Below are 27954 nucleotides of genomic sequence, written 5' to 3'. Positions count from 1 at the left end.
TCCTGCATCTCTGAACTGCCATGCCAGACACACTCCATTGCAGAAGGGATGCAACCCACCAGTGACTCTCCTGTTACTCAGCCAGCTCCCAGTCCTCATTCCCCTGGCTCTCCCTGCCACTCCCTCCTAGGAACGCTGTTCCTACATGCTGCTGGAAAGGAAAAAAACACCAGCTGCCTTCTCCCCACTCTTCAAGCAAGCGTAATTGGTAGGAGGGAATACTCTTGCTGCTCAATACAGCATGAAGAACTATTTCAATTATTTCAGAGGCTCAAAACATCCACTGTAGCCCTTATTTTTCCTTCCCCCTAATCAGTAACTCTTAGTGCATGTCTGATTGCAATTAATGCCAGCACATTTAGAAGACCACACAGGAAATAATCTACAAGTGGGACTGAATAATGAATAGAATAAAACTGGTGCACTCTTTCTATGCTTTCAGTCATGAAAGATCTTCTAATCAAGTTACAGCTTTCACAATAAGCTTTCGATCTTGCAAGGAAACCAGAGGTAGGAGGATATTTGTACACTTTTGTTTTGATTTAGTGGCCTAGAGCTTTAGCACAATTAGAAATATTCAACGGGTAAGAAAGACTGCAGTGTCTGTAAACCAGTGTACACAGCAGAGCTTTTCATAGTTTTTACATAGCATAGGTCTTATATTACCAACAGGAATAAGCCATAGCCAAAGTATTTTTCATTTCATAAGTAATGCTAGTAAAAGACCACATTGACCACAAGTTAATTTGAAATTAACACAATAACAAAGCACTACTCTATGGTTCCATTGCAAGAGACATAAACTGAACAGCAACAAACAGCCTATTTCTTTTTTCCCTCCCAAGGCATCTTCACCAATACATGCAAAGGATGGTGTCACATAGCAACACACTGAACCAACATGTATGGTAGAAAAATACTTTTTTTCAGACATCTCTGCTGACGTAGAAGTATTACTCACCAGTGGTTAGTTCTAATAACAGACAGGGAAATAATTTCTCACACCGTCATGCGCTCACTTTTGTGCTGGGTTTTTTGGTTTGGCATTTTTTTTTGGCAAGGCTCTTCTGAACTCAGGTATGTGTTTCATTAGTGAAAATAAAAATTGAAATAGGCAACCAAACAGCTGACAGATTTCAGTAAGAACAGAGCCTTTAATTTGGTGAATAGGAAATGAATGACTCTCTGTGCTGAGATAAGGTTGTTGAAGACTCGACTACTTTTCCTAAAGGTGTTGCTCCCAACACCTAGCACAAGGCATAATGCTTAGTGTAAATCAACTTAATAAAGACACAGAATTGACTGACTACTTGGAATAGCCTCGCAATATAGCTAGGAATTTGAAACACAAGGGGAAATTAATAAATGTAAACCAAACTAAAAACTCTGACACATTACTCTGAAACTGTACAAAGATCAACTTTTGTGAAACAAAAACAGAAAAAGAATGCTTTGGATTAACAACTTCTCACCAAAACACCTGTGATCCATTCTTTATATGAAAAAAATCCAACTTTGAACCTATGTGCTCTGCTGGTTCAGGGTGCCATCTCTTGGGGACAAAGATAATAGTCTTCCTTTGTCATTGGTGCCCATTGTTACTGCATCAGCCTCCTTTGCCAGGCTGAAACTATGATCCAAAATCACCTGTCCTATGTTTGTCCCAGAAGAAATGCAAACACACTCTCATTTGTCATATTTTCACAGTATTTTCTTTTTCAATGTAGTGATATTTTCAAATGTTTGAAGTGTCACTCTCTAATATTGTTTAGACAAAATCACTTTACCACAGCAGTACTGTTATTAGGGATGCTTCCCCTACATATCCACAATTTCTTGTGCTTGATTATAGATTTGTGGAAGACCTCACTAGTGAATTATTAACACCATAATAATTCATCAGTAAATTCCAAACTAAGCATAGGAGCAACTTTAGAATTATCTGCCTTCAAATAGCAAAATAAAATCCGTATGTGGATAAGATTGCTCTTGTCAGTGTGGAAACTCTAAAGAAGGAGGAGATCCCATTGACATAAGGTAAATTAGCAGAAGTATCTTTCCCAAAATAAATAAAGGGCCCAAGCAGCTCCCTCCCTCAGACACAAAACTAGTTTTATCTCAAGATTCAGCAGATTCTGGAAGGGATTACATGACCTTCATTGCTCACCATAGCAGACCTGGACTCTGACAAACAGTTTCTCTTCCAGCTCTGTGTTTTTTGTACTATTCCCTTAAGTGCCTCCTTATCAGTATAGAGGAAGGGGGAATGAGACTTAGGGATTTTTTTCTTTCCGCCCTTTTTTTAATCCATTGTCATCTGTAGATGAGTCACTTTCTTCTGTAATCCAAGTAGTTAACTCTGTGTGACTAATCTGGGTAAAGGCACATATTTTCCCAAGCTTACTTCGTGCAGGTTCACAGCCTGAATTTATGCACTTAAAGGAAAATAGAAGCTTAGAATTAATATTTGCTGAATATTTCAATAGGCGTGACTTCTCAGGCTGAATTTACTCCTCTTGTGTGCCTTCAGGGTAGGTTGAAGGACTTTGTTTATCCCTGCATGCAGCTAAGACAAGGGGTGAACATGTTAAATCTTGCTTCTCCAGGCAAAAGGCAACCAAACCACCGTGTGGATTCTTACACACAACTTGGAGAAACACACTCTGCACATTGTCTGTGTGATCGGTAAATTGCAGAAGTTATACTTGCAAACCTATCTTGACTACTGGTTTTAAAATTTACAAATAATGGTCCCAAACTCCAGCTAAAGAAAAATACAAACCTAGTGGCCATAAAAATGAGGCAGCTATTACCATAGTCAGCTGATTCAGCTCCTATGACCATTGACCCAGGCCTGCAAGACTTGCATCACAAAACACGTAGAAAAGAATATTATACTAGTCCACGATGGAAAAGCATAAAATTGCTGTAAATTGTGAGACTTGGTTATATATTTTACAAAATAAAGTTCTAGGACTTGATTATAGAATTCTTCTTTCTTACTTTCCCACTTACATTTACCCAGGCAATAGGTAGTCCACTGAAAACTAGTTTTCCTCAGTCCTTCTGGGATCTAATGGTCCCATTAAACTCTGTGGAAAAACTTCGGAGGATACTGCATGCATATTACAAGCTAATAAACTTACTAGCACAATAACATTAAAATTTATATAACAGGAGTAGGGCATTAAATTTAATAACACAAAAATGTAATAAGGTAATATGTCATTACTTGTGGTAATGTAAATACTTCCCTATTTGTCTATCTAAGGCCACTGCAAATGTGGCTACTGATTTCAGTGGGTTTTTATGTAAGAAAGGGCAACAGACTTCCTAGAGACAATTGTATTGAAATGTGTGGAGAATGCATTGTACATGTGGAAGCACTATAGACAGGTTATGGTAGAATAATAGCCTGGTTCTAAGAGCTTCCTGCTTAAAATGAATATTATTCTGCTAAGAATGGCTTGGATCAAGAGAAAGTTAAACGACCTCTCCATCCAGTTTTTGCTCCTTTTCATACAAGACCTAATTAAAAGGCTTAGGGATTAACAAACAGAGATCCAGTAGGGAAATTCCAGCCCAGAAATCTAGTGCAGACTACACTACAGTAGCTCACAGCTAGTCTAGTCCCAGATCAGCTCTCTCTGCCTTTATCACCTTAATCATTCATACCACAAGCCACTCAGTTATGTTGGAAACACTGCTCTCTGCAGTCACACAGGCAAAAGCCACTTTGAATTTAGCAAGATAATAAAGTCTGGAAGTATTAGAGGCAGCCCATCAGTTTTAAAACTTACTCATGCAGATGAATCTCTGTTTTGCAACAGCCAAGTTCAGTTATTCTGCTGTATATTGGAATGGCAAAAGTTATTCCCCTGTCATCTGTTTAGAGGAGTCTGGTAATACTTTAAAAAGGACCTACTGGAGCAGAACTACTTTTATGCTTCTCACTGCCTAACACAATTCAGATTTCTGGTACTCTGGCAACAGTAAACACTACAGGCTTTCTATTGCACAGGAAATTCACAGAAAGAAAATCTGGGTCAACTCACAGATTTGTGTCTTTTTTAAGACACTGAGACACATGCTGTGACAACCAGCTGGCTCGAACCCTTTCATAACACAGGTTGTAGAACCTGATCTACCAATTTTATGAGACCCATGATTTCTCTTTGGGTTACAGAATGTATTTTTGAAAAATCTGGCAGTGATTAAAACAGAGCCCCAGGTGATGAGAGCATCTACAATATCCTTAGGAGTTGTTCCAATGATTCTACAGGTCATCAAAATTTTAAATGAAGGCAGTATGAAGCAATCTAAAGTGCACAGTCCAAACTTGAACATTTCTAAACTCAAAGAAACATTGGCTGGGGAGCACTTTTTAAACTTTTAACAATAAAATCTCTGAGGTGAATAGGGCTATATAAGGCTGTTAAGTCCTGTGACTATGAAAACGTTTCAAGAAGAAATGCTGCTGCACCAAACTCAACAATGCATAGCACAAAATCCCTGAACTCATATATGTGTAAAAGAGCTGGCAGTTTCCAGCTGGCAAAACTGTGTATTTTAAATGAAAATGAGTCAACCAATACATCCCTGAGGCCCCATCTTCTCAACTGTACAAAAAGTCATCATCAAAGATATTTTATTCCATTCAATCTCAACAAGTTTTCAAAACCTAACAAATGAAACACTGTGCAGAAAAGTCCTAGGTGAAATGTTTGTCTTCGGTCTCTATAGAGAATGCCCCATCTGCTGAGTTCAAGATGAGAAAAGCCTCAGAAATCTCGAGACTTATGCTTGTAGAGGGCAAATATTGCCCTTGAAGATAACACATGCAAAGTTGAGAAAAATACTGTTTCAGATTTCATTTTTATTCATGACAATTTCTGCTGGTACTCATGTAACAGCAGGGAAAAAAGTCCTGAAATTCACTATGCCAAATGCCATTCAAAAACATAGCAGTAGCAGTGGACTGTATATTTCACAACTTAAGAAAATAAGCTACATTTTTATTCTATGCTCTGTCAAAAGATCAAATTAACAGTTTCAAAATTTGCCCTGGGTCCTGCAATCATTTTCTTAGGCTATTTTCATGTTGTACAGGATTAATCTCACTATGAACTATAGGAATCCACATCCTAAGTCATTCCATCGCCTGGAACAAACTAGCTTAGTCCAGAAGTCAACACATTTTTTATATATGCGCACCTGAATTGAAATCAGTGTGCCTTCAAGCATTTAGATATTTTGAATTTCCAAGTTTAAAAGCTAAACCAGATGTAGAGTGAATATTAACTAAGAAATACGAAAAGTTTAGCTCAAAGAATGACAAATTTAAGTTCTCTTTTCCAGGTAGGCACAACCAGACCCATTACTGTACTCTGGCAGGAAATATTGTCACCATCCACCTCAGATCCATGAGAAGGGGTAGAGTTGAAGGACCACAAACCCCTCAAAAGCCAGTGCTCCAAGTCTCACCCCAAAGCTCATTCTTGTCTCTAATGCCATAGAAGTAACACAGCTTTATTTTGCTTTCAGACTTTCTGGTCCTGAACACAGCTTTAATTCTTTCCCTCCTAGGTTCCATAGCTATACAACACCCTCTCTGCACCCAGAGCACTAAGCACTTTAGGAATAAGAGCTCTTGGGACACAGCTCCCCTCAAGGCTGCTATGGTTTCAGTGCTATTGAAAGTGGTTAGGTATGGCAGCCATCCACCTGGGAATACCACAGCAGCAGGACTCCCACAGGCACTGTGTAATAGGCAGAAAGGTTCCCAAAGACAACTGGTGGCTTGAAGCGCTCCTGCTTTTCAGCCCAGCACACTTCCCAGTGCAGAGAAGGGACACAGCTCTACCATGAGTCTACTACATGTTCTGTCCTAAGTGTATGAGCTGTACACCAGGACATTCTGAATTTTACTTGCTAGTGCTGCTATTGACAGCCTTTGTTAACTAGGTCAGATTGATCTAAGCAGATTCAGCATCATTTCATCAGCTACAGAAATACAGAAAAACAGAGGCTGTATTTTCCTGCCTTCTCTGTCTTGTCTGTCTGCACTGTTAAGGTCTCTAAGGCAGTGACTTCCCTTATCTGCATGGCTCTCATGTCATTTAGCTGATGCCAATCTCACTCTGATGGTAACATTAGTCATCTCTAGCCACCCCTCAGCTACCACGGTGGAGGAGAATCATAGATACAAAACCTAGCTGTGCTGTAGGCATGGTTTGTTTTATTGATGTATCCACCTTCTCTTGGCCCAAGGTGTCCAGGCAACATTCAGGGTGGGCCCTTTCCCTCCAAACCAAGGCATGGCAGCAGGAAGCATTCTCCACAACAGCTTACTCAGCCTTAGGAAACAGGAGATCATCAGTGCCTGTGCCACGTAATGCCAAAGCAATGTGAGCAATAATGCCCCAGGCACTTATGGGATGGACATAGCTGAGGCCAGAGGGTACCCATATTAATATCATTAATATGTTTTATTTTCATTACACTTGTTTGGACACAGTTCTTCTTAGGATATGGTAACACAGGAACTTGAGCGCTGGGAAGCATTAGATAATGTGACTGTACTTGTCCCTCAAATTGAAGTAATGCCCTTAACATGACACTTCATTAGCTTCTCAAGAAATAATCTTGATGTCATTACTCAGCAGTCACCTAGTCTTTCCTCAGGCAAAACTAGCTGCAAAGTCAAATTACAGCAGGAATATTATATGAGTAAGCCTTAAGTAAGGAGTGCAAGATTTAGCCTGTTATCTGTAAATGGCAGAGGTGCCTTTTCTGATTTACTTCCTTTAATCACATATGCAGAAACCAGTCGTTTTTTCTGGAGTTTCAGAAGCCTATTCAGTGTGACTGGAAAGGCATACTTACACTTTTGTGAGGTACTTGTTGTTTCAGACCTTGGTCGTAAACTTAAATATAACATTAAAGAATTAAAAATCATAGGTTCAGATGACACAGAATTACTAGCATCAGGATCATATATGAGAATACTCTGTTACACTAACCAGAATGAGAAGGTAAAGCCAGAAAGGAAATGATACCCCAAGGACATAACCTGTTTTAAATAAAAAGGTTAGAAGTAGCCCAAAGGCTTCATGATGGCATAATCAAGCATGAAAGAGTGAAAGGGATTGCTTTGCCTCATCCTTTGAAGATGGAATAAGAAAGAAATGGATATATATGTATTGAACCTAGTTATAATATCAATAATATCATCAGTCCCAACATTGATGCTGTGCTTGAATCCTGATGACCACACAGCTATAAGGTTCCTTTAGAAATCATCATTTCTCCTTTCACTTTGGCCAGTTTCAGTTGTCTTTAATGGCAAATTCTCCTTACCACCTCATTTCCCAAAGCCTGATTACATGACTTAATCTTTCCTACTTCATGTCTTTACACATTTGCTGTAGATCCAAGGAGAGCAGCTGTTATTGACCATGTCTAAAAATCAACCAAAGCATCCTCAACTCGTGAGGACACTTAGCAAAACAAACTGCCAACCAGATGACTTAATGAAGGGATTCACCACGACCTTCCCTGGTACAGGGAGAACTGTGGATATGCCTTTTTTCCCTTGTGCCCAAAGCACAACTGACTATATCAAAAAGGTTCAGCGGACTTTTATTACAAAATAAAATCAAAAACATTACACTGGAATTATTAAGTCAAAGCTGCGCTGTGGTACCTTGGAGGTCACTTGAAGAATGGGGTTTATTACATTTAAGTTTGCCAGATACTTTTTTTTTTCCCAAAAAGGAATTAATGTAGCAGATGGGAAGATCTAGCACTTATTTAGCAGACGTCCCTGCATCCAGAACTGGTTTGTAATTGGTTTGTGTGTTGAGTCACTTCCTCCTCGCCACTCTGTAAGCATCGCACGTCACCCGATCTTCTTTACTAACTCACGGGTGAGTGACACTTGCTCTTGACTCTGTCATGACTGATTAAACAGGATTGGGCCTGTTTAATCCGGAGAAAAGAGCACTGAGAAGGGATCTTGTTTGATGCACATAAATATCTCCAAGGCAGGTGCCGAGAGGATGATGCCAGACTCTTTTTTTGGTGGTGCCCAGCGACTGAGCAGCGGCCATAAACTGAAACACAAGTAGTCCCACCTCAACATGAGGAAGAACTCCTTTTCGCTGAGGGTGGCAGAGCGCTGGGACAGGCTGCCCAGGCAGGTCGTGCACTCTCCTGCGGAGAGATTGCAAACCCCACCTAGATGCGCCCCTGTGTCACCCGCTCCAGGTGGCTCTGCCTTGGCGGGGGGTTGGACCGGCTGCTCTCCGGAGCGCCCGGCCCAGCCCAAGCGGGTCAGCGCGGCCCGGGCACACCCGCGGCCGGGGCCGGGCCGGGCGCTCGGGGCGTGCCCGGAAGCGGAGGCGGAAGCGGCGCTCGGCGCGGAAGCTGCGGCGGAGGCCGCGGTTTCGGTTCCGCGGGCGGCGGGGCAGGGGCGCTGCGCCACCGGCAGCCGGGCCCGCTCCCCGCTCAGTCTCCTCCCGCTCCCTCCCCCGGCCGCTCCGCCATGGCGGCCAACAGCGGCAACCTGCAGGTAGAGCGACGCCGGCCCGGCGCGGGGCGTGCCCGGCAAGCGGCGGCGGGCGGGGGGCGGCGCCAGGAATGAGCGGGGCCGGGGTGTCCCGGGCGGGGGCTGCGGGCGGAGCCGGGCACAGGGAACGTGAATGCACCCCGCTCAGCGGGCCGGGGGCACCGCCGGGAGGGCCGCGGGCACCGCAGTCAAGGGGGAGTGGGGTGGACTCGGCTTGGCAGAGCCCACGGGGTCAGCCCTCATCTCCCCGGGCCGTGAGACCCTCGGGAGGGGGGTCCCGGGAAGGGGTCCCGGGAAGGGATCCCTGGGGGCACCGGCCCTGCGGGACGCGGGCAGCGAGGCCTAATGCCCGCCCGGGAAGCGCTGTTGCCCCTGGCGGTCTGGACGCCTGGTTCGGCTTGTGTTGCCGTAAGACTGCTGGTGGTGGCTGTGGGAAGCCCTTGCCTGCTCTGCTGTTCGCTTGTGTTAACCCTCGGCTAGGGACTGTCATCGGTTCCGCGGCTGGCCGGCAAAACAGACCCCGAAGTGAAATAAGTGCGTTCCAAACAGGCCTTTTTTCTCTTCGGCTGCTTGAACCGTGATGATTTTTGTATGCCGTGTTTACGGTGGCAGTGTGATGTTTGCATTGGCAAAGCTGGAGGAGATGTTATAGGGTCTATAAAAAGCAGAAGAATGACACCTTTTTAAGGTGACATTCTTTCCTTGGGTGATGTTCATCCAACTATAAACCCACGGCCTGATAAAATATTGCTTGTGCCTCAGGCATAGTTAGAGCTGGTCATCTATGCCCTAGTTCATACAACTTTCTAATAATGATTTTCTGTTTGATACCAGTGGTATTCTTTACAGTAACAGGCTAAGATGCAGCTGATGTAATGAAGTATTAGAGCTGAGAATCTACTAGCCAGGTAATAGTCTTGGCTGTTTACAAAAAAAAAGTGTAGCAAAACCAGGCAATATGTGACAACGCAGACTTTTGTCTACTTCAGAGGAGCAGGTCTGTGACGTGCCATGGTTTCTCACAGTTCTGTTTTAGCAGCTGATCTTTGCCATTTATTCTTTGGAATGATGTCACATGTATCACTGTCTTTGTTGCACTGGATCCAGGAATTATTGGGCTGTCCCGTGGTCATTAAAGTCACAGACGGGACTTAAGAACTTTAATATGAAAATAACTTTCTGGTGGGTTAATTTTTGCTCTGCTGCTAGATTTGACTGGTGCACAGAGGTGCGTAAGGGAGTCAGCATAAAATGGGCAGCAAGGATGCAGCTCTCCATTCATACCTGGAAACTGTTCATCAGCTCCTGGCCTCTGCAAAAAGGAAAGACTTCAGCTCTGTTCCAAAGAAACAGATGCTTACAGTGCTCCAGTACTTGCCACAATAGAGCCATAGAGTCTTTAATTGGTTCATTATTCTTAAATTCCTTTAATTTCCTTTGATTTCTCTGTTGAGATGATCTTTGCTTCCAAGACAGCAACACAAAGCAATAGAACACAATATTTTGCTCTTTATTTCGTGGTTGTTGTTTACCAGCTTTGTTCTGCCTGAAACACAGCAGAGTGTAGATAGTGGCTAGAGTATCTGTACTGGAATGTCTAATGGAAACTCCTAGCTGCGGTTCAGATTCTCAACTTTGCTCCCTGACATTACAAAATCATCCTGAGCATACTAGCAATGCTTAGGAATGGGAACCACATGGGAAAAAATAAGTGAGGAACCCTAGAATATTTAGTTGGTGTTGGTTAACTCTGGCTGACTGCTTATTTTCAGCTTACATGAACTAGTGGTCAAAATGACAGTTTTAATTGTCTTGAAGTGGTATGGGCATTCCAAGGAGGAAAGTGTAATAAAATGTAATAAGCACTTAAGAGCAACGGAATAGTGGTGATACAACAAATCCACAGGGCAGTGTGTGCAATACAGTGGCTTAGATCACAGTCAGATTTATTTGAAACTAGCTGAACAAGTAAAGTAAAAATCCATTCACAGCTTCTCATAGAACTCTTTGATGCTCAAGATTTGGGTATGTTCTCTGTCTGTTTTGGGACTTTTTTTCTCCTCTCCCACCAGAGTGATAATTAGAATTTCTCACTAGGATATCAAGAATCTAAATCCTCCTAGAGAAGCCAAGCAACTGGTCTTTGAAGATGTCTCTGAGCATAATGTTTGAAGAGTGATAGTGCTAGTTTCAGTGATTGTAATCAAGTACTTCCCCTATTGACTTTGCTGTTTACAGGGTTTACTGATATCATCACTCATAGAATCATAGAATTGTTTGGGTTGGAAAAGATTGAGTCCAACCATTAACCCAGCACTGTCAAGTGCACCCCTAAACCACGCCCTGAACAGCATGTCTGTATCATAGTTCAATGTGTTTGCATCTGTGATTAAAAAAACTCCAAGCCTTATAATGGATTTCCAGATCTTTCCATAATAAATGCAAAAGATTGGTAAAACAGACTGCATAGACAAAATAGTAGTAGTTACAGTTTGATTTTTTTTTTATTTAACTGAATTAAATAAATTTCAGCAGTTTGTAAATCCCACTGTTCATAAAAGGATAGAAATATTGTGTCTTGTACAAAACACCACCTAAGACAATCAGTTGCCTCCATCTTTAAGGGGTCAATGTTGAAGAGCAGAAAAACTGGTCATCAATGAACAGTAACAGCTTAAATGGTCTCTGATGATGGAAAAATGCTCTTGTACAGCAACAGTTTGTTTGTTTGTGTTACAGAAAGCAATAGACCTTGCTATCAAAGCAGCACAAGAAGATAAAGCAGGAAACTATGAGGAAGCCTTCCGCTTGTACCAACATGCTGTGCAGTATTTTCTCCATGTTGTTAAATGTAAGTGTGATGTGTTGGATGATTAAGTAGAGTTTAGTAGTCAGATTGCACAAGAGTAATCTCTTATGTTGACATCAATATTTAAATTTTTGCTCTCATCAACAGTTGATACTTTTTAATTGTATTTTGACTGAGGTCATATATTTTGCAGCTTTTACCTTTACTGTGTTGTGTGCTTGCTCCATTCTTGTAAGAAATCAGATTATTTTTTACTTGTGTTTTGTTTTAGGTTTTTTTAAGACAGGAGGCAGGTGTTTGCTGTCTCTCCTCTGGACTTTTGTAGCAGTGTTTCAAGCTGGCCAGTGCACGAGGAAATAAGACAATAAGTACAGGGATCCCTGTATTTCTGTTGTGCTGGAAACGTCTTACACATTAAGTCTTTGCCGTATCTGCAGAGTGTTTTTTGCTCCTTTAATTCGTGCTGCTTGCCCTTCTAAAGCCTTTCTGCTGACATTTTTTGCTCCTTAATGTCATAGTCTTGGTGTTTATATTGGCCGAGAAAATGTATGAGATGGACTTGTATGTATCAATTTTTCTTCAGTTTCCATATTCTCATTACTTTATGCCTTTTCACACCTCTGTTTACCTTTTGTGCCACATTCAGTGTTTGTATGCAAGGAGTGGGCTTTCTTAATGTGGGTACAGCCCTAATGTAAGTGGGCTAGGGTTGCTTGCCTGACAAAAGTCACAGATCTTTATCATTTGAAAAAAATAGTTTTCTTTCTAGTGCTTTATAATTAGGATCATCTGTGTCTATCACTTCCCATCCATTTAAATATTACAGACTTTCTCAGAATATCACTTTCTGTGTTTTTAACAATACTGATGTACTTTTGAAACTTAGCTCATAAACCCGACATGTTAAATTTTGGTTGTTGGCTTGAAATACTATAATAGTGGTTATGAGAATAGCGTGGCTGTTGAAACACACCTAATTCTTTCAAATGTTTTATGTAATTTTTCTTTATCTTTTAAAATTAGCAGGCTATGGAAAAATCAAATATGGTTCTAAATAAAAATTGCCTAGCACAAGCAGCTTCTTGATTAGCTATTTTAGAAAAGCGTTATTAAGGCAATGTCTAGCAGCTTGAAAGGCTGACAGAAATGTTTCCAGTGCTGTTGTCCTCAATCCTTTAAAGTCAGATTTTAAGCCAAGGCAATGTTCAGGTGAATATTTGATTTCTGTTACATGATGTCATCCTTCTGGTCAGTTCTTTCCAAGTTACAGTAGAAAAATAAGTAGTTGAGATATTTGGTTATGTGGTGAGCCCTGAGAGAGGTATACTGATAAGAGATAAAGATTTTTAGACAGACTTTTAATCTTATTTTTTGATTGATGAGCATGTGTTTAGCTGTTAACAAAGAATTGTTTCTCTTCATACTCTTAGATGAAGCACAGAGTGATAAAGCAAAACAAAGCATTAGAGCAAAATGTACAGAATACTTGGACCGAGCAGAAAAGCTGAAAGAGTATCTGAAAAAGAGAGAAAAAACTGCACCAAAACCAGTTAAAGAGTCTGGTCCTGCTGAAGGAAAAGGGTATGTTTTTGGAGAAGGTAAAGCAAAATACTTCCTGAGCTCAGCTTATTTTAAACTTCAGCTATTCAAAGATAATTTTAACTTGTGTTTCTGAAATGCTTCAGATGACTACTAATGCTGAAATACAGTGGGCTAATAAAAATAACTTGAATTACCATCACTAGCATTTCTGTGCTTGTTTACTTAGATGTGAACATTTACATAGGAAATTCACTGAAGAACGAAAGCTGCTTCAGGCTAACAGCTGAATACAATGATTATTTGATTTAATGGCAAGGAGCCTGGTGACCTCTAAAGGTTTTCTTCATTTAAATACTTAGTAACTATAAAATAACTTCAGACTGGTGATTACTGTGGCTAATGAGTTTGATCTGTCTCGCACTTGATAAGAGATGAAAAGCCCTATGTAGGGTAAAGTTCTGTAAGGTGGACTGAATCCCTCTAATGTGTTGTTGCTGCCTGGTCTTGACACTGCTTCTCCTCTCTTAGATCTGGTTCTCACTTTGTATATCAAAGACTTGAACAAGCAGAGCCACCTAAACAAGCCCAGCCTCTTTTGCATTTGCTACTGCCTTTATGGGGATAGGAGAGAGGAAGAATTCAGGATTATACCTTTCTAGGAGTCCTGGACAGCTAAAGTTGCTCAGTTGTCTCTTAAAACTTCACCTGAGTTTCAGCCTTTTTCAATCAGTCTGCTCATCTCATCAGCCTTATTTTTCAAGCTGTACCTTCTTCTGCTTATTTATAATAGAAGGAAATGGTAATACCACAAAGACTACATATATTTTCATGGCTGTCACTCCAGTTGTTCACTACCTAGTCTCTTTTGCTTCTTTAACTTCCAGTTTCTTTTGCTCTGCTAAGACAAGAGTTTTGTAGTACTAGATGGAATTGGCCAAGTCCTGTTGCATGTCCAGATAGAGAAGAAGTGTCAATGTCTACAAACAAACCATTCCAGCACCTCTGTGTTGCTGGATATAAGGGCTGTGTTTCCTAAAAGTTGGCTCAAAGCACATAGAAGTGTGTTAAGACACTTCTATGTCTTAAGACATAGGCCCATAAGAGGAAGCTGACATGGCAAAGGAGGGTGAATTGGAAAGAAATCATAGAAAAGTGTACTTCTGTTTTTTTACAATGATGTAAACCTGTAGAGGTTTGAAAGTATCTGTGTTTCTTTCATTCCTCAGCCTGAAGGGTTTTCTGCTTTTTGCATTCTGGTTTTTATCCCAAGACAGCAGTCTTTTTTATTGTATTTTAACATTTTGTTTCCAAATCAGGAATGACAGTGATGGGGAAGGGGAATCAGAGGACCCTGAAAAAAAGAAGCTACAGAATCAACTTCAAGGTAATTTGAAGCATCCTTTTCTTCAAATAGGGATCACTTCAGTCAAGTCAAAATTCCTATATTTTAGCCATTCAAATTTTAGGAATTAATTTAATGTCTGTAAGTGGCTCAAGTAGTATGTAATCTTCCCATGTAAAAGCGTAGTCTTTATGGAAGTAAAAGGACTTGAGTGCCATGGACACATACAGTGTGTTATGCACACAGTATAGTTATACAGTGGCTGTATTGAAATGTATCTCTTGCACCCTATGCTTCATATTAAAATTGTATCACCTCTCAAGCTAGCGTTTTCCAACAGAAGTTGCAAAATCTCAGGTAGCTATTGGATAAACTGATTTAGTATTTTTTACTCTGAAGTGCATTAGCATGTTGCCTAAGGAGGCCAAGGAAATGATGATACAAATACTTAGTGTAAGCAGGTGTTTTCACAAAAAGACTGGTATTCATGTTGAGGAGTAAGAAACATGGATTGTTTCCCATTTATAATAACAGGCAGCATTTTCTTATGTACAATGATGATGCTGTCCCGGTTCAGTAGCATAGTTTGGGTTTTTGAACTCAAATACAGAACACAGTCAGTGAAGCAACATATAGCAGCTACCAGCAGTTTGGTGTGCAGTAAAAAGGAGGCTTTTTGATACTTATTTCCCTTTAATAATGAAGAACTGTTCAGAACTTCCCTCCCAGAAGGTGCATATGGATCTGAAGAATCTTCATTCTCTTGTTTTTGACTGTAACAAAGACCAGATACATTTACCAGATCTTGTGCTTGTGTAATTTCAGGAGCTGTTGTATCACCATTGGAAACTGTGCTGTGCTTTTTCTACTTCTCCACATGTTATTTACTCCTATGCACAGTTATAAGGGACAGTTTCCTGTCTTTTTTTAAAGTGACAGAAAATTGATTAGCACTGAACTCCTATCCTGTCTCTCACAATACGGACTTTGTTTCTTCTCACATGAATCTGACCTCAGATAGCTGAAGTAGTGGATAGCATTACAAGATCTGTATTACAGATCTAATAATCTATTACTACCTGAGTTCTAAATTTTCCCATCTAGAAGTAGCTGAGATAAAATTTTTAGCATGTCAGATTAACCAGTCTGAAGAGAAGGCTAAATTACAGCTCAGCTGGCTGAACTCACTGACTGATGAAAATGAGACTTGGTGCAAAACTTTGAATTTGCCTTGACTAAGAAAATACTTCTGCAGCTAAGCAAGATCCATATAACCTTTCTGATGCTTTCAGCCCTAGCTCTTATACCTCTTTTCCATTAGATGATCCGTTTGTTTGCTGCATGTCTGGAGATACCAACAAGTTACTTCATCTGCTGGAGAATATTAAAAAAACCTGAGTTAGTGCAGCTACATTGTTTAAAATGAAATTTCAAAGTTTTTGGGAAGTGCAGTGGTGGTTTAGTGATGAGATGGTGCCAGGACTTCTACTAACTCACAAATATTCTGATTATCCATGGTTTATTGTGGTAAAAAAATGTGACAAATTTCGGTAAAAATAGCATCCATCTGACTAACAGAATTCAGTGTTTCTATCATCTTAGAAATGCCTTTTTTTTTATTCTGTATAGACATGGGCATAGATTTCTTTTTTCACCAAATGGAATTTATTGTAATTGTAAAAAGATACATAGATCACTAATATAGACAATCTTTTCATACAGGAGCAATTGTTATGGAGCGACCAAATGTCAAGTGGAGTGATGTTGCTGGCCTGGAAGGTGCCAAAGAGGCACTTAAAGAAGCAGTCATCCTTCCCATTAAATTTCCACACCTGTTTACAGGTCAGGATTACAGCATTTATTTACTATTGGCCAGTCAGGACTGGCATTGGGGCCTGTGAAGTTGTGCCAATGTATCACAGACTCAGGCTGATCTCTTAACAAAGATTTTGATCCATCTGACAGAAGTTTCGTGGGTAGATGCAGAAAACCTGTGAGCGCCCTAGAGGAGTGTAATCAAAAGACAGTATTTTGAAAACTGCTGGTTTCTCTCTTGCAGGCAAGAGAACACCATGGAGAGGGATTCTCCTATTTGGACCACCAGGAACAGGAAAGTCTTATTTAGCAAAAGCTGTGGCAACAGAAGCAAACAACTCTACCTTCTTCTCAGTGTCTTCATCTGACCTTGTCTCAAAATGGTTAGGTGAAAGTGAAAAGTAAGTTGGAATTGCCAGAGGTCCAGGAAAATACTGTCAAGGAGAAATTTTTATAGAGTGAGATAAGTTGCTGCAAAGAATTTAAGAGAATGGTCTTTTTAAAAACAAACCATAGGTGTTTCTATGCTTCCTGCTGCAGTGCCATGTAAAGATACCATTATGTGCCGCATTTTGAGAAACTCTCTTCAGTGCTCAAAGATTTTGGGAGCACCACAGAGCTCATCATTTCCCTGCTGAATTCAGCTGTGATTGTTCACTGTATCAGTCCGAAGTGCTGAGTTACTTTACTTCTTGGCATCTCCCCCACTCGTCTGTCCCAGCAGCTGTGTGGCATTTCTTTGTTAATACAGAGGTGGGGTTTTTGTTCATCCCAATTTCAAACAAAATCTGAAAAAAATAAGAGACTTGCAAAGAGAAGTTGAAGGAGAGGAGCAGCTGTGAAAGGAGATTTTGTGGCTCCCTATGCTAACTCTTCATTTGTTACTGTGTGATATATGAAGAAGGCCAGGAAGCCAGAAGACCAGGAGTGACATGTTGGCTGCAGTCTAAAAGTCAGGAATTTGTCCATGTAGTCTTCCAAAAGAGATTTGCTGAATTAATAAAAAGCTCAGGGTTTATAGGGAAAGGATTTTCATATAACGATAAGGATACTTGTTACACCCATGATTTAATAGTTTCAAGTATGGGACAACTGAGCAACACTATTTGAAGTTGGTAGAATGTGAAAGAAGGACTATTAGATAAAGTGTTCGAACTGAATTATTTTTTTCCCCAGAAAGGTGGAAACCTTAAGCTGCTTTTCTTCTGTTGCAAAAGGAATACAGAACTGGAGACTAGCTTGGCATTAGATTTCATGCTTGACTTCATTTGAGACTATTGTGTGAAATTTAGTGCTGTAACATGAAGAATTTCCCAGCATGTTCCTATTTATTTTTCTTTTTTAAACTAGTAAAATGTGTTCATGAGAGATGGCTGGGGGTGTATGGGGGTTTGTTGATTTTATTTGAAACCAGTATTTCTTGTCATACAAAAAATACTTAGTAAGTAAAGTTGTATAAAGTAAAGATACATGTTATTTCTTACAAAATCTCTAGAATTAATTTAACTTAAAAATGTTAAGAGAAAGCCTTCGTCTTTCAAATCTTTCTAAATTGGTGGTTTTGTATAGTCCAGGCTGTCATGTGGAAGCGTAAACTGAAAAAGAGCTTTATCTAAAAAAATCATGCCTGGAGCACTCTAACTTTTTTTTTTTTTTTTTTTTTTTTCATTATTCTGGGCTCTCTCATTCAGAACAATTCTGAGTCATGAAGCTGGAAGAGTGTTGTATCTTTGTATCTTTTATATCTTTGAGTAGCTTTATGTCAGTGCTTCTTTTTTTCCTTGCTTTCTCTAAAGGAAATGACTGTATCACAGTCTGAAGTTATTTGTTTCTGCTGTTGTAATTATTAATATATCTGAAGCTGTTTCCTTCTTTAAGATTAGTGAAAAACTTGTTCCAGCTTGCCAGAGAAAACAAACCTTCTATCATCTTCATTGATGAGATAGATTCCCTCTGTGGGTCAAGAAGTGAAAATGAAAGCGAAGCTGCTAGACGGATAAAAACGGAATTTCTAGTCCAGATGCAAGGTAAGTTTATTTGCTTTTCAAAATCAGGCAGAGAAATTAAAGACATGTATTTTTAAGTGTAGCTTGCATTAGAACCCTAAAAATCCCTGCAGTTCCACGCCATTAAGTTTTGAGACTTTTAAAACAGTCTCTGTTCATCATCTAAACTGTGAAATTATTTCTATCTTGGCATAGGGGTTGGTGTTGACAATGAAGGAATCTTGGTCTTGGGAGCAACAAACATACCCTGGGTTTTGGATTCTGCTATCAGGAGAAGGTATGATGGCATTTTTTCTCATGGTGTGCAATTCACAACTGGTATGAGCCTTCAGCCAGAGTGCTTAAGTTGTTCATCCAGCTCATGTTTGCATGAACAGTTAATGTTCTGCAACTCAATTCCACGGAGTGGAGATTCCATGGAGATAGTCACTTGCCTTTAGAGAGGGGTTGGTCATTCACTCTTGTATTGGCCCTGTAGTTTATCTGATTTCTTGGTTAGATGATTATGCTTGAAGAAACAGAGAAATTTTCTGCTTGCTTTTTGGTTTTCTGGGGGACTTATGGGACAAGTTAAAAAATACACACCTCAGAAGGGAAAGAGGGGGTAGAGCTTTCCTTTTCAGCTGTTAACAAACTGGTGAGTAGCTTGAGTTCTTTTATGGAAGTGTAATCTTATGGAGAAATGCTGTGTTTTTCTACTGGTCAGGCGTAACTTGTGATTTTTAATTGCTGTTTTGCAGATAAAGGACTTTTGCAGATACAGGACTGCCTGTACCTGATTATTTGGATCTTTCTCTGAGCTGTAAAGCAAACAGAGGACAGAAACAGTTATGTGACAAACAGGATTCTGTTGTGATGAGGACACAGCTTGGACAATAGCCATTTTTGTTGGCTAAAGAATCACTGGGGTTTTTTTTGTGACTGACACGGACTTTTATTTATATACTGAATTCAAGCTGGCCATACTTCAGTTTGATTTGGGGTTGGATCAGGGCACCTGCAGATGTCACTTCCCATCTGCATGACTCTAGTGTTGTATGAGCCAGATTTAGAAGTGAAGGTGTTGCTGAAACTTCCAAGTCATTCTTGAAATTCCAGCTTTGGTTGGGATCCACAGTGAAAGACACACATGGGCCTGATAGAGTGTGTTCAGAAGGGGGCCACAAAAATTACCAGAGCACCTTTCCTCTGAAAGGCAGCTATACGAGTGGGGGCTGTTCAGCCTGGAGAAGGGAAGGAGGATCCAGAGAAACCTTATTGTGTCACCTTAGTGTGGCCTTTCAGTATATAAAGGAAATTTGGTAGAAAGGTGAAGAGATGTTCCTTGGTTTTTTCCCCAGGCTTGTAATGCCAGGACAAGAGGCAGTTGTTCAAACTGAGAGAGGATGGGTTTAGATTTGGCATAAGGAAGAAATTTTTTATGATGATGGTGGTGAGAGACTGGCACACATTGCCCAGGAAAGCTGTGGATGTCCCATCACTGGAAATGTTCAAGGCCTGGTTGTATGGGTTTTTGAGTAAGCTGGTCTAGGGGAAGGTGTCCCTGCTTGTGGCAGAGGGATTGGAACTAGATGATCTTCAAGGTCCCTCTCAACCCAAACCATTTTCTCATTCAGCAACATGACAAAGAAATTCCCTAGCTCTTGCCCACAAGATTTAAAGGAACTTGTAGAACAACGGCTGTAATAAAATAAATTTTTCATGGATTTGGGCCACTTTGTCATGTATATCAGGTTGTGTTCAGCAGAATTTGGAGTTGTTCTTAGTTGGTGGGAGGTAATCTCCACTCTGAGAACAGATGCTGCTTCAAAGGAGGAACTACAGTTACCAATGTTTTCTTGAGAATGACTTCAAATTTACTGCCATCTATGGTGTTTTCTTAATTTAGTTGGAGACTGTAGAAAGTTGTTGCATAAACTTATCAGGCAGTTCTTTCTTTGAGTGTGAAATCTGTTAAAATACATTTCAGCACTTAAAGACTTCTTCCTCTCAGGGTTTTTTCTTTTAAGACTCAAACTCTGCTGGAAGAATGTCAGTCTTGAAGAGGTGGTTTTTGTAATGTAAAGGAAGCAGCTGTTAAATTCTAGATGTTAGCTTATACTAACTAAAATATTATTTATGAGAACACGTTGCTGAATATTTCCCTCTGATTTTTTTTTTTAAAAGATTTGTTGTACTAAAACTGTTTCTTTCTAATACTGCTAGGAGAAAACTGATTTGCATGAGCTCTTTCCACTGTGCCACCTGCATGAGGTGGCATCTTGGGAACGCTTTGTTTTTGTCATTTTTAAACCAGGTTTGAGAAGCGTATATATATTCCTTTACCTGAAGACCATGCCAGGGCTGCAATGTTCAAACTTCACCTTGGATCAACTCCAAATGACCTAAAAGAAGCAGATTATCGAGACCTTGGGAAGAGAACTGATGGCTATTCTGGTGCAGATATAAGCATCATTGTCCGCGATGCACTGATGCAGCCTGTTAGAAAAGTGCAATCAGCGACTCACTTCAAAAAAGTAAGTAGTTATTCAAGTTATTACATCTTTGAGAGCAGTCTTAATTTGAAAAATCCTTGCAAATAAACTGAATTTGGTTCTGAGTAATACTGCATGCTCATGAATGTCCCTTTTATTGACTGGGGAGAACACCTCTTCCTTTCCCCGTAGCCTCCCCCTAGTCCTGCCAGAAGTCTGGTGGAGCTGATGTCTGAATATTCATGCTCTCTCAGTGTCTCTAGAGAGTGTTAAAAGCATTCAGTTCACAGTTTGACTTAAATGGCAATGTTACAGAAGTGCTCTTTTTCTATTTCAAGTTAAGTGGTTCTTAACATGCTGGAAAAAAAATAAATGTATCCCTCATCCACTTGAGAACAGATGGATTATACTTAAGCACATTCTGTGTACTTGGCATATTTTTCAAACTGAAAAATTAAGGTTCTTGTAGAGCTCTGGTAGAAACATTTACTCAATTAGAGAGGTAAAGATGCAACACAACTGAGCAAGGTCTGTGTTTCATTTACACCTCTGTAATGTAAAAATCAGTTTCCTTTATATAGGTGCAGACCAAAGAGCCTATTCAAAATATATTGTTTGGTTTATCTTCCAGTGGCCTCTACATGCAATGTATTGACTTAAGAAATGTTTCTTCCCAATACTTGGATCTTAAAAACTTTATCTGAATAAGAACCAATTGGCAACTTTTACCACCAGTTTAAATCCTTTAAATCTGGGAAGTCTTTCCCTTGGAGAATTTGCACAGATGAGCCTTGCTCAGACAAATTAATTGTTCCCTGTAAACTATTACACTCTTAAATGGAAAAAAAAGAGTGATAATATCAATGGTTTTAAACAGAGGTTAAGCTACACACAGTGTGCATCAGTTGAATAAAGTTGTATTTTGCTGTGTAGCATATTTTAAAGTAGACGCAGACTAAAGGTACTTTTTGTTAATATTTTCAGTGCAAAGTTTGATTTTTACGGAAATTCATGTATCTCAGGTGAAGGTGGGTCAGGATATTCTACAGAGGTGCTAATTGCTGTAAAAGGAAGCTTTAATTTGTTGCTTCTTAAAAGAGCAGGTGTGGAAGGAAAAGCTTTAGATCCTAAGGTGTCAAGTACCGTGTATGTTGTGTTGGCAGCAGTTCTTTGTCATCTCAGTTACAATTCCAGTTTTTTTACCAGTAACTCAACCTGATGTAAAAGGGTTGGGGGCCCTGAACTGAACAGCTACACTCACTTTGAGGATAGGCTCCTTTTTTCAATGTGGTTTCTTCCAATTAACTCATTCAGCTTAAGATTCAAAGAGAAAGACACACTTAAATCCAGTATGGTGCAGAATATGAGAGGGCAGGAGGTTTAACTTTTGGGGACAATTCACAGTAACAATGTGATGTAAAGCTGTATTTGTTGATAAATAAATAGTGACTTTGATATATCAAGGATTTTCTAGATGCTTCCTTCCCTTAAGCAGTGATGTCTGAAATACTTCTCTGTCGTTAACTTTACATGACAATGGCATTTCTGGCTAAAGGGGTGTTAGCTTTTAGCGTTTTGTTCAAATTTGGAACAATCTGGGGCATGTGTCAGCTTGCCATGGAGCAAGGAAATAACCTCAGTTGTCACAATTTGTGGAACAACTTCAAAAGCACTTCTTGCATCTTAACTATTTTTGCTGAAGAAAAGAAAATACAGGGAGGAAAAAGCTCACAACTGCAATACTTTGAACACTCTGACATGAGCCATGTTGATTCCACCTGTATTGTTAATGCTTTAATTGGATGTGATTTTGTGCTTTTATAAGCAAAACTCCTAGTGTTATTATTTGCAATATAACAGATGACTCGCCTCAGTTCAGCAGAGCTTTCCTTAGTTGTCAGTAATTAACTGTAAACCTTTCCTTGCAAATGTGATAATGCAGGTTTGTCTGAGCTCATTCTGAATACGACAATCTGTTCTCCAACATCTTGCTCTAAATACAGTTTGGAATAGCAAATCCAGTTCTGCCCATAGCCAGTTAGTGTGTTGTCCTTCAGCCTCTGCATATGCTCCGGGTTCCCGTGGGTGTGTGGTGCTGCAGGTAACAGTGTACTGCAGAAAGGGAACAGACGCCCGGTGCAGCTTTTTTGGGTCTGTCCGTCTGTCTGTCTTTGGAGGTGAAAAAAAAGGCTGTTTTGTTCTCCCGCTAGGTGGCGCTGTTTTCTATGGAGCGCTGCTCGGGTGGTGCCGGGAAAGGTGCTGGGGGCTCGGGAACGCGGGATGTCAGAGCGAAAAGCACTGGGAAGCTTCTAGAGAGCTGTTAACTAGAGATGAATGAACTCCTAAAGTGACCAGGGACCAGGAAGGGTGGTCTTCACCAAGCAGGTTTCCTGGCATGTCAGTTTTCCACAGGAATCCTCAGCCTTAAGAGGCTGTGGCTTCTGGGATTTGACGTGATGTAAATTTAAGTATCTGGCTACAGCTGCATGTTTTCAAGGTGAATAATACCAGTACAGTTGTACAATTTCTCTTTCACAGGACATGTGTTCCCAATGGGTAGGGCTTCTGCATAAAATCAAGGAACAGTTTTTGCTTGGGGTGCTGTTCAGCTTCTGGTTTCTGTCTTCAAAATAATAATTCCTATAAACTGAGTGTTTTCTTATTTTTAGGTAAAAGGACCATCGGTGTCTAATCCAAATACGATGGTAGATTTATTCACCCCTTGCTCTCCAGGTGATCCTGAAGCCATAGAAATGACGTGGATGGAAGTCCCAAGTGATAAATTACTGGAGCCTAAAGTTTCCATGGTAGGTATTCTTTGTAGCATTGCTTTCTTGTTTTGCAGAACTCTGAAAATGCTTTAAGGTAAAGAGTCTTTTTCAGGGCAATTGGATGAGATGTTTGTTTTCAGAAATACTGGGCACACCAGATAACATTTGAATTCTCAACATAAATCACTACAGCATGGCATTTTCATGAAAAAAGACAGCTGTCTATCCCTGATAAGCATTTCTTATTCTTGTCTGCTGGCGTGCAGCTGCCATCCTTTCACCCATAGACAGTATCTGGCTCTTGCCTGGTTCTTCCACTTGGCTTTTATTCATTCCAAACCTTTAGGGTTCCTGCACCATGATGCATTTTCTTCTCATCGCTATGGCATTAATACTGGGAAGTGGAAAATTAAATTCACTGTAAATTGGGGGGTGATGTGCTGTAGGTAAACATTGCCTGTGAAATAGATACAAGTATAAAAACCAAAATATGAGAAGATTTGGGATGTAATGTTAGTTTAGGTTAAAATTCATCATAGGTGATGCAGCTCCTTCTGCTGTTTTCTTTATGTATATGAAAATACTTGCTTTGGCTTAGGGAATAAAATATGTAAGACAGTTTTCAATTTTATTTCAAGGTTTTGAGGGTCTTTTTTGTTTTCACTCTTTAAGAAAAAATAATTGCTGGACACTCATTCTGCATTTTTCCCAAGAGCAGCAAAAGAAGATTTTTGAATTTAAGTACAAAGTTTGTGGGAAACACTTAATAACAAATCTGTGTTGCTGTAGTTCCCTGTGTCCAGACAGTCCTGTAAGGAATGAACAAAATCAGTGCATTTCATGGGGATCACAGGCACTGCTTTGTAAATACAACCATCACTGTATTTCAGAAAATAATTTCCTGTATGTATTTGCATACTGAGGAAGCAGAAAAGGATTGATGCAGGTGCAGGCCTGCCCTAAAACTTCTCCCTGCATGGTCTAATTGGATTTTTAATCAGTCTTTCCTGGAATTAAAGACAGCAGTTCCTTGTGTACTCCTAATGGTATCTGGACTCTGATGCACTATAGGTGGATGTTTCAGTGTCTAAAGGCAGTTCTTGTCCTTAAAAGAGAAGGGTTTGATTCTTTTTGAGCAGAGTGCCTCTGGTCTGATGAGACAAATACCATGTGTGGAAAATCATTATATTAATTTTTGGATTTTACATGTAATTTTATAGTAATGAGGTGTTGGGCATCTACTATTTTTCAGTTGCCCTAGACTGGGAATTTTTTGGTTTGCTTTACTCTTTTATTCCTAATGTATTTTTACTGCTACTTTCAACTTTGTAGACCTATGAATTTTTTTCTAAACTCCATTTCCTAGCATCTAAATATTTATCTAGAAAAGTGATTAAACTGAAGACACAGAAATTACCAGTCATGAGCAGTAACACTTTGCTAGAAATGAATCTCAAACTGCTGTTTCTATATTGCTGGACTGTGAAGAGTACATGGGAACATCCAATTATTTTCTACCTTCTTCCACTATATTTTCCACTATTTCCCACTACTTTCCACTAATCTGCTGTAGTTAGTCATGGGTTGAAAATAGTAACTGACCAAAACAAAGGAAGTTCAGTTCTTGGAAAAAAAAAAAGAGATTCATAAAACTTGAATGGATGAGTGGCTTAAACCTAAGCTTGTGGTTTTGTTACTGGAAAATTCACTGATCATTTTCTGTATTCAAAGGGTTAAAAGCCTGCCTCTGTGCAGAAGTGTGCAAGCTTAGTTAAAGTTTTGTGTTAATAGGAACTTCTTAATGTTTTTTTAATGCATATTTGTCCTGGCAGCAAAATTGCTAGCAGTGATACTATATTTTATTCTGAAAACATGTTTGTTTTTTTTCTGACAGGCCGATATGCTCAGGTCGCTTGCTAGTACAAAACCAACAGTTAATGAACAGGACCTGGAGAAGTTAAAGAAGTTTACAGAAGACTTTGGTCAGGAAGGCTAAACCAAAGATATGTGTGAAGCGTTAGAACTTTTCTTCTTAAAGTATTCTCGTGTCTTTATCGATGGCACTTCAAATAAATGCCAATAAAATCACCCCTTTCTTACTTTGCAGAAGGAATAGAAGATACTTTTGCAAAGACCCTTAAGCTTTTGTATTGTATTATTTTCCTCAGATGTCTATTAAATGTCTTCTATTGAAAAGTAATACAAAAATGCAATTTTAGGGTGAGACAGCAAATTGATGTGGTAAAGTCTAATAAATACTAGAAAGCTTTAAATTACTAGTTCCATTTTAGGCAGTATATTATACCTGGATACCAGTGAGTTTTAAACTCCCAGTAGGGTCAAAAACTTTTTTAAGGGGTGGGAGAGAACATATTTGTCAGGTGTTTTCAGTATCAGTCAATCAGCATAAATATTAATTGCTCTCATTTCATTTAGAAAAACACAACAAAATTTTCTAATCAAGCATGCTGCAAGTGTGGGTTTGCTGTTAAAGTAAGAAAGAAGACATTGTGAGGATAAGACTACATGGGCCAGTACTTTGATTAAATATTGATGGACCTGTAATTTGGCTTTTTTCTGCTATGCTGTGTTAAAATTTTGCCTTAAACGGCAAGCTTTTGATTTTAACTTTTTATTAGCTGGTACACACTGTCACTATGCAATTTAACACAAGTTTGTTAAATGCAAGTAACTCAGGTGTTTTGCTAGCTCTTCTTGGGGGGTTGTTTGGATTTATTTTATTTGTTGTTTTGGTTTTTAAAGTCTGGATTCTCTTCCTGGTGAAGTTTTGACTAAAGTTAGAAAAAAGCATTACTGCTATCCTCTAAGATCCCACGTGTTGAGGCTGGCAAGGTATATGTAGTCTTTGGAGAATGTCTGGGAGGTATTTTGGGAAATAGCATACTTTCACATGCAAGGAGATTAGAACAGATGTTTTAGCCACAGCCTTTCCTTTAAATTAACCCAGAACCCCACTGGTAATTGTAGCATATAGGTTACATCAATTTAGTGCTTAAACTGGGAGAGAGAGCTGGCAGTTTAGTATAGAAGTAGCACTTCCATTGCTCTTTTTCTGCAGAACTGCAAATGGAGATGTGCCTGAATGTAACTTACAACACTACAGCATCAGCATTGAGTTTGTGCCTTGTAAGTTTGCACTGGCTGTAGATATGAAACACCATTAGGATATCTAGAATAATCTATCTTCCATTATCATTGTAGAACTCTATCCTGAAAATGTTTTGTTTAACTTGCATTAAAAGAAATTTGCACATTTTAGGTGTGTATGTTCTATGTACATATGCACAAATATGATCATCTTTTGATGGGGTTTGGTTTCTTTTATGTACATATTTTGTGTACTTTATAAATCATAGGATGGGTGACATTTTCTGTACTTAAATGAAGTAAAATGTTGTAGTATGACATCAGCTATGTTATTTGAGTATTTCTTCAATATTATGTTTAAAGTTTTTAGTGCTTTATTGTCTTCTTAGACTTTTGTTTCTGTGTTTAATAGTCAAACAAAATAGTTAAATATTCTTTGATCTGCAAGGTGCTGAGCTTTTTTTTACTAACATGATGAAGCATTTTTTTCCAAAATCCTTCAGTTACACAGCTTTACCTTTGTCTTACATCAGAATGTGTAAATGTGAGTCAGTGGGCAGCAAATCTTTGTCAGCTTTTGGGGGTGATTGCAGGAGTGGGGGAGTGGGTGAGGGCAGGAATTCCGGTGTAGGTGCAGGCAACTATGGTTAGCAAACTTAATCCTCATTGCAACAAGATCACATTTGTAGTTTTCTCTTGTGGACACTTTAGAAGTGAGTCACATACTAGTGTGGCTGTTGTTCAGAGGTTTGAAGCCACTGTCTGAAGTGTTTGTCTCTTGACCTTTTGAAAAATGAGGGTTCTTACTGCAATCCTGCAATCTTAAAATTCTCAGGAACATTTTGTTTATTGGTTTATTTTTCCTTTTTGTGGTAAGCTGATTTGTCCTGTGGGCTTCCATATGCTTAACTGTGTAATCTTTACATATCTTTAATGCAAAAGAAAAATATACTGTATGTTTTAAATTTACATCTTGCTGCTTGCTCCGATGACATCTGTAACAGAACTTTTATTATTTGATGTTGAAAGTTGTTTTTAGAAATAGATTCCAAATAAACTTTGCTGCTTAGAATTGCAGCTACAAGGGCAACTTTTTGATTTGCTGTCTTTGTAAAATTATCATAAATTAATATATATATATCACCGAGCTTCTTAGTCAAGTTGTCTATAGCAGATGACTGAAAATGACAGAGTCTGCAAAATCACCTTTTTGTTTTCAGTGTTAATTGAAAATACTCTAAATCAAAGAATTCATGAAAGGCTGTTTTTGCTTTGAATAATCAAAACCTCTGTAAATACTGGACAAATTAGTTGTACATTTTTGACGAGGTCTGATCTTAGGCTGGTTAGCTTACAAATCTTTTTCATACCTTTTGGTGTTACTGCTTACTCTGACTGCAATATGAAAAAAAAAAAAAAGTCATTTTCCTTCCTGTGTTTAAAATAATTTTTCAATTAAATCACTTCTATATGTGCTTGTGTCCTTTGCAGATGGTTTCTTCACTCTGACATTAAATT

General features: G+C 39.4%; 1 protein-coding gene across 1 annotated transcript; it reads left to right on the top strand.

Moving 5' to 3' along the window:
- The first annotated feature begins 1052 nt into the window (after positions 1–1052).
- VPS4B (vacuolar protein sorting 4 homolog B) lies at positions 1053–27526 on the top strand. Its single transcript, XM_086899434.1, has 11 exons — positions 1053–8572; positions 11309–11420; positions 12809–12959; positions 14237–14304; positions 15985–16104; positions 16322–16478; positions 17956–18104; positions 18279–18360; positions 20380–20599; positions 23227–23364; positions 25223–27526. The coding sequence occupies exons 1-11, from the start codon at positions 8243–8245 to the stop codon at positions 25322–25324; spliced, it is 1629 nt and encodes a 542-aa protein (XP_086755560.1). The 5' UTR covers positions 1053–8242; the 3' UTR covers positions 25325–27526.
- The last annotated feature ends 428 nt before the right edge of the window (positions 27527–27954 follow it).

This window comes from Cyanistes caeruleus, chromosome 1 (genome assembly GCF_971803275.1).
Source record: "Cyanistes caeruleus chromosome 1, bCyaCae1.hap1.1, whole genome shotgun sequence".
NCBI classification, from domain to species: domain Eukaryota; kingdom Metazoa; phylum Chordata; class Aves; order Passeriformes; family Paridae; genus Cyanistes; species Cyanistes caeruleus.
This window is presented reverse-complemented; position numbering and strand designations above follow the sequence as displayed.

Coding starts and splice junctions, on each gene's coding strand:
- VPS4B (XM_086899434.1), top strand. CDS start 8,243: ATGCGCCCCTGTGTCACCCGCTCCAGGTGGCTCTGCCTTGGCGGGGGG. Junction 16,105..16,321: donor ATTTCCACACCTGTTTACAG/GTCAGGATTACA, acceptor TCTCTCTTGCAG/GCAAGAGAACACCATGGAGA. Junction 16,479..17,955: donor TGGTTAGGTGAAAGTGAAAA/GTAAGTTGGAAT, acceptor TCCTTCTTTAAG/ATTAGTGAAAAACTTGTTCC.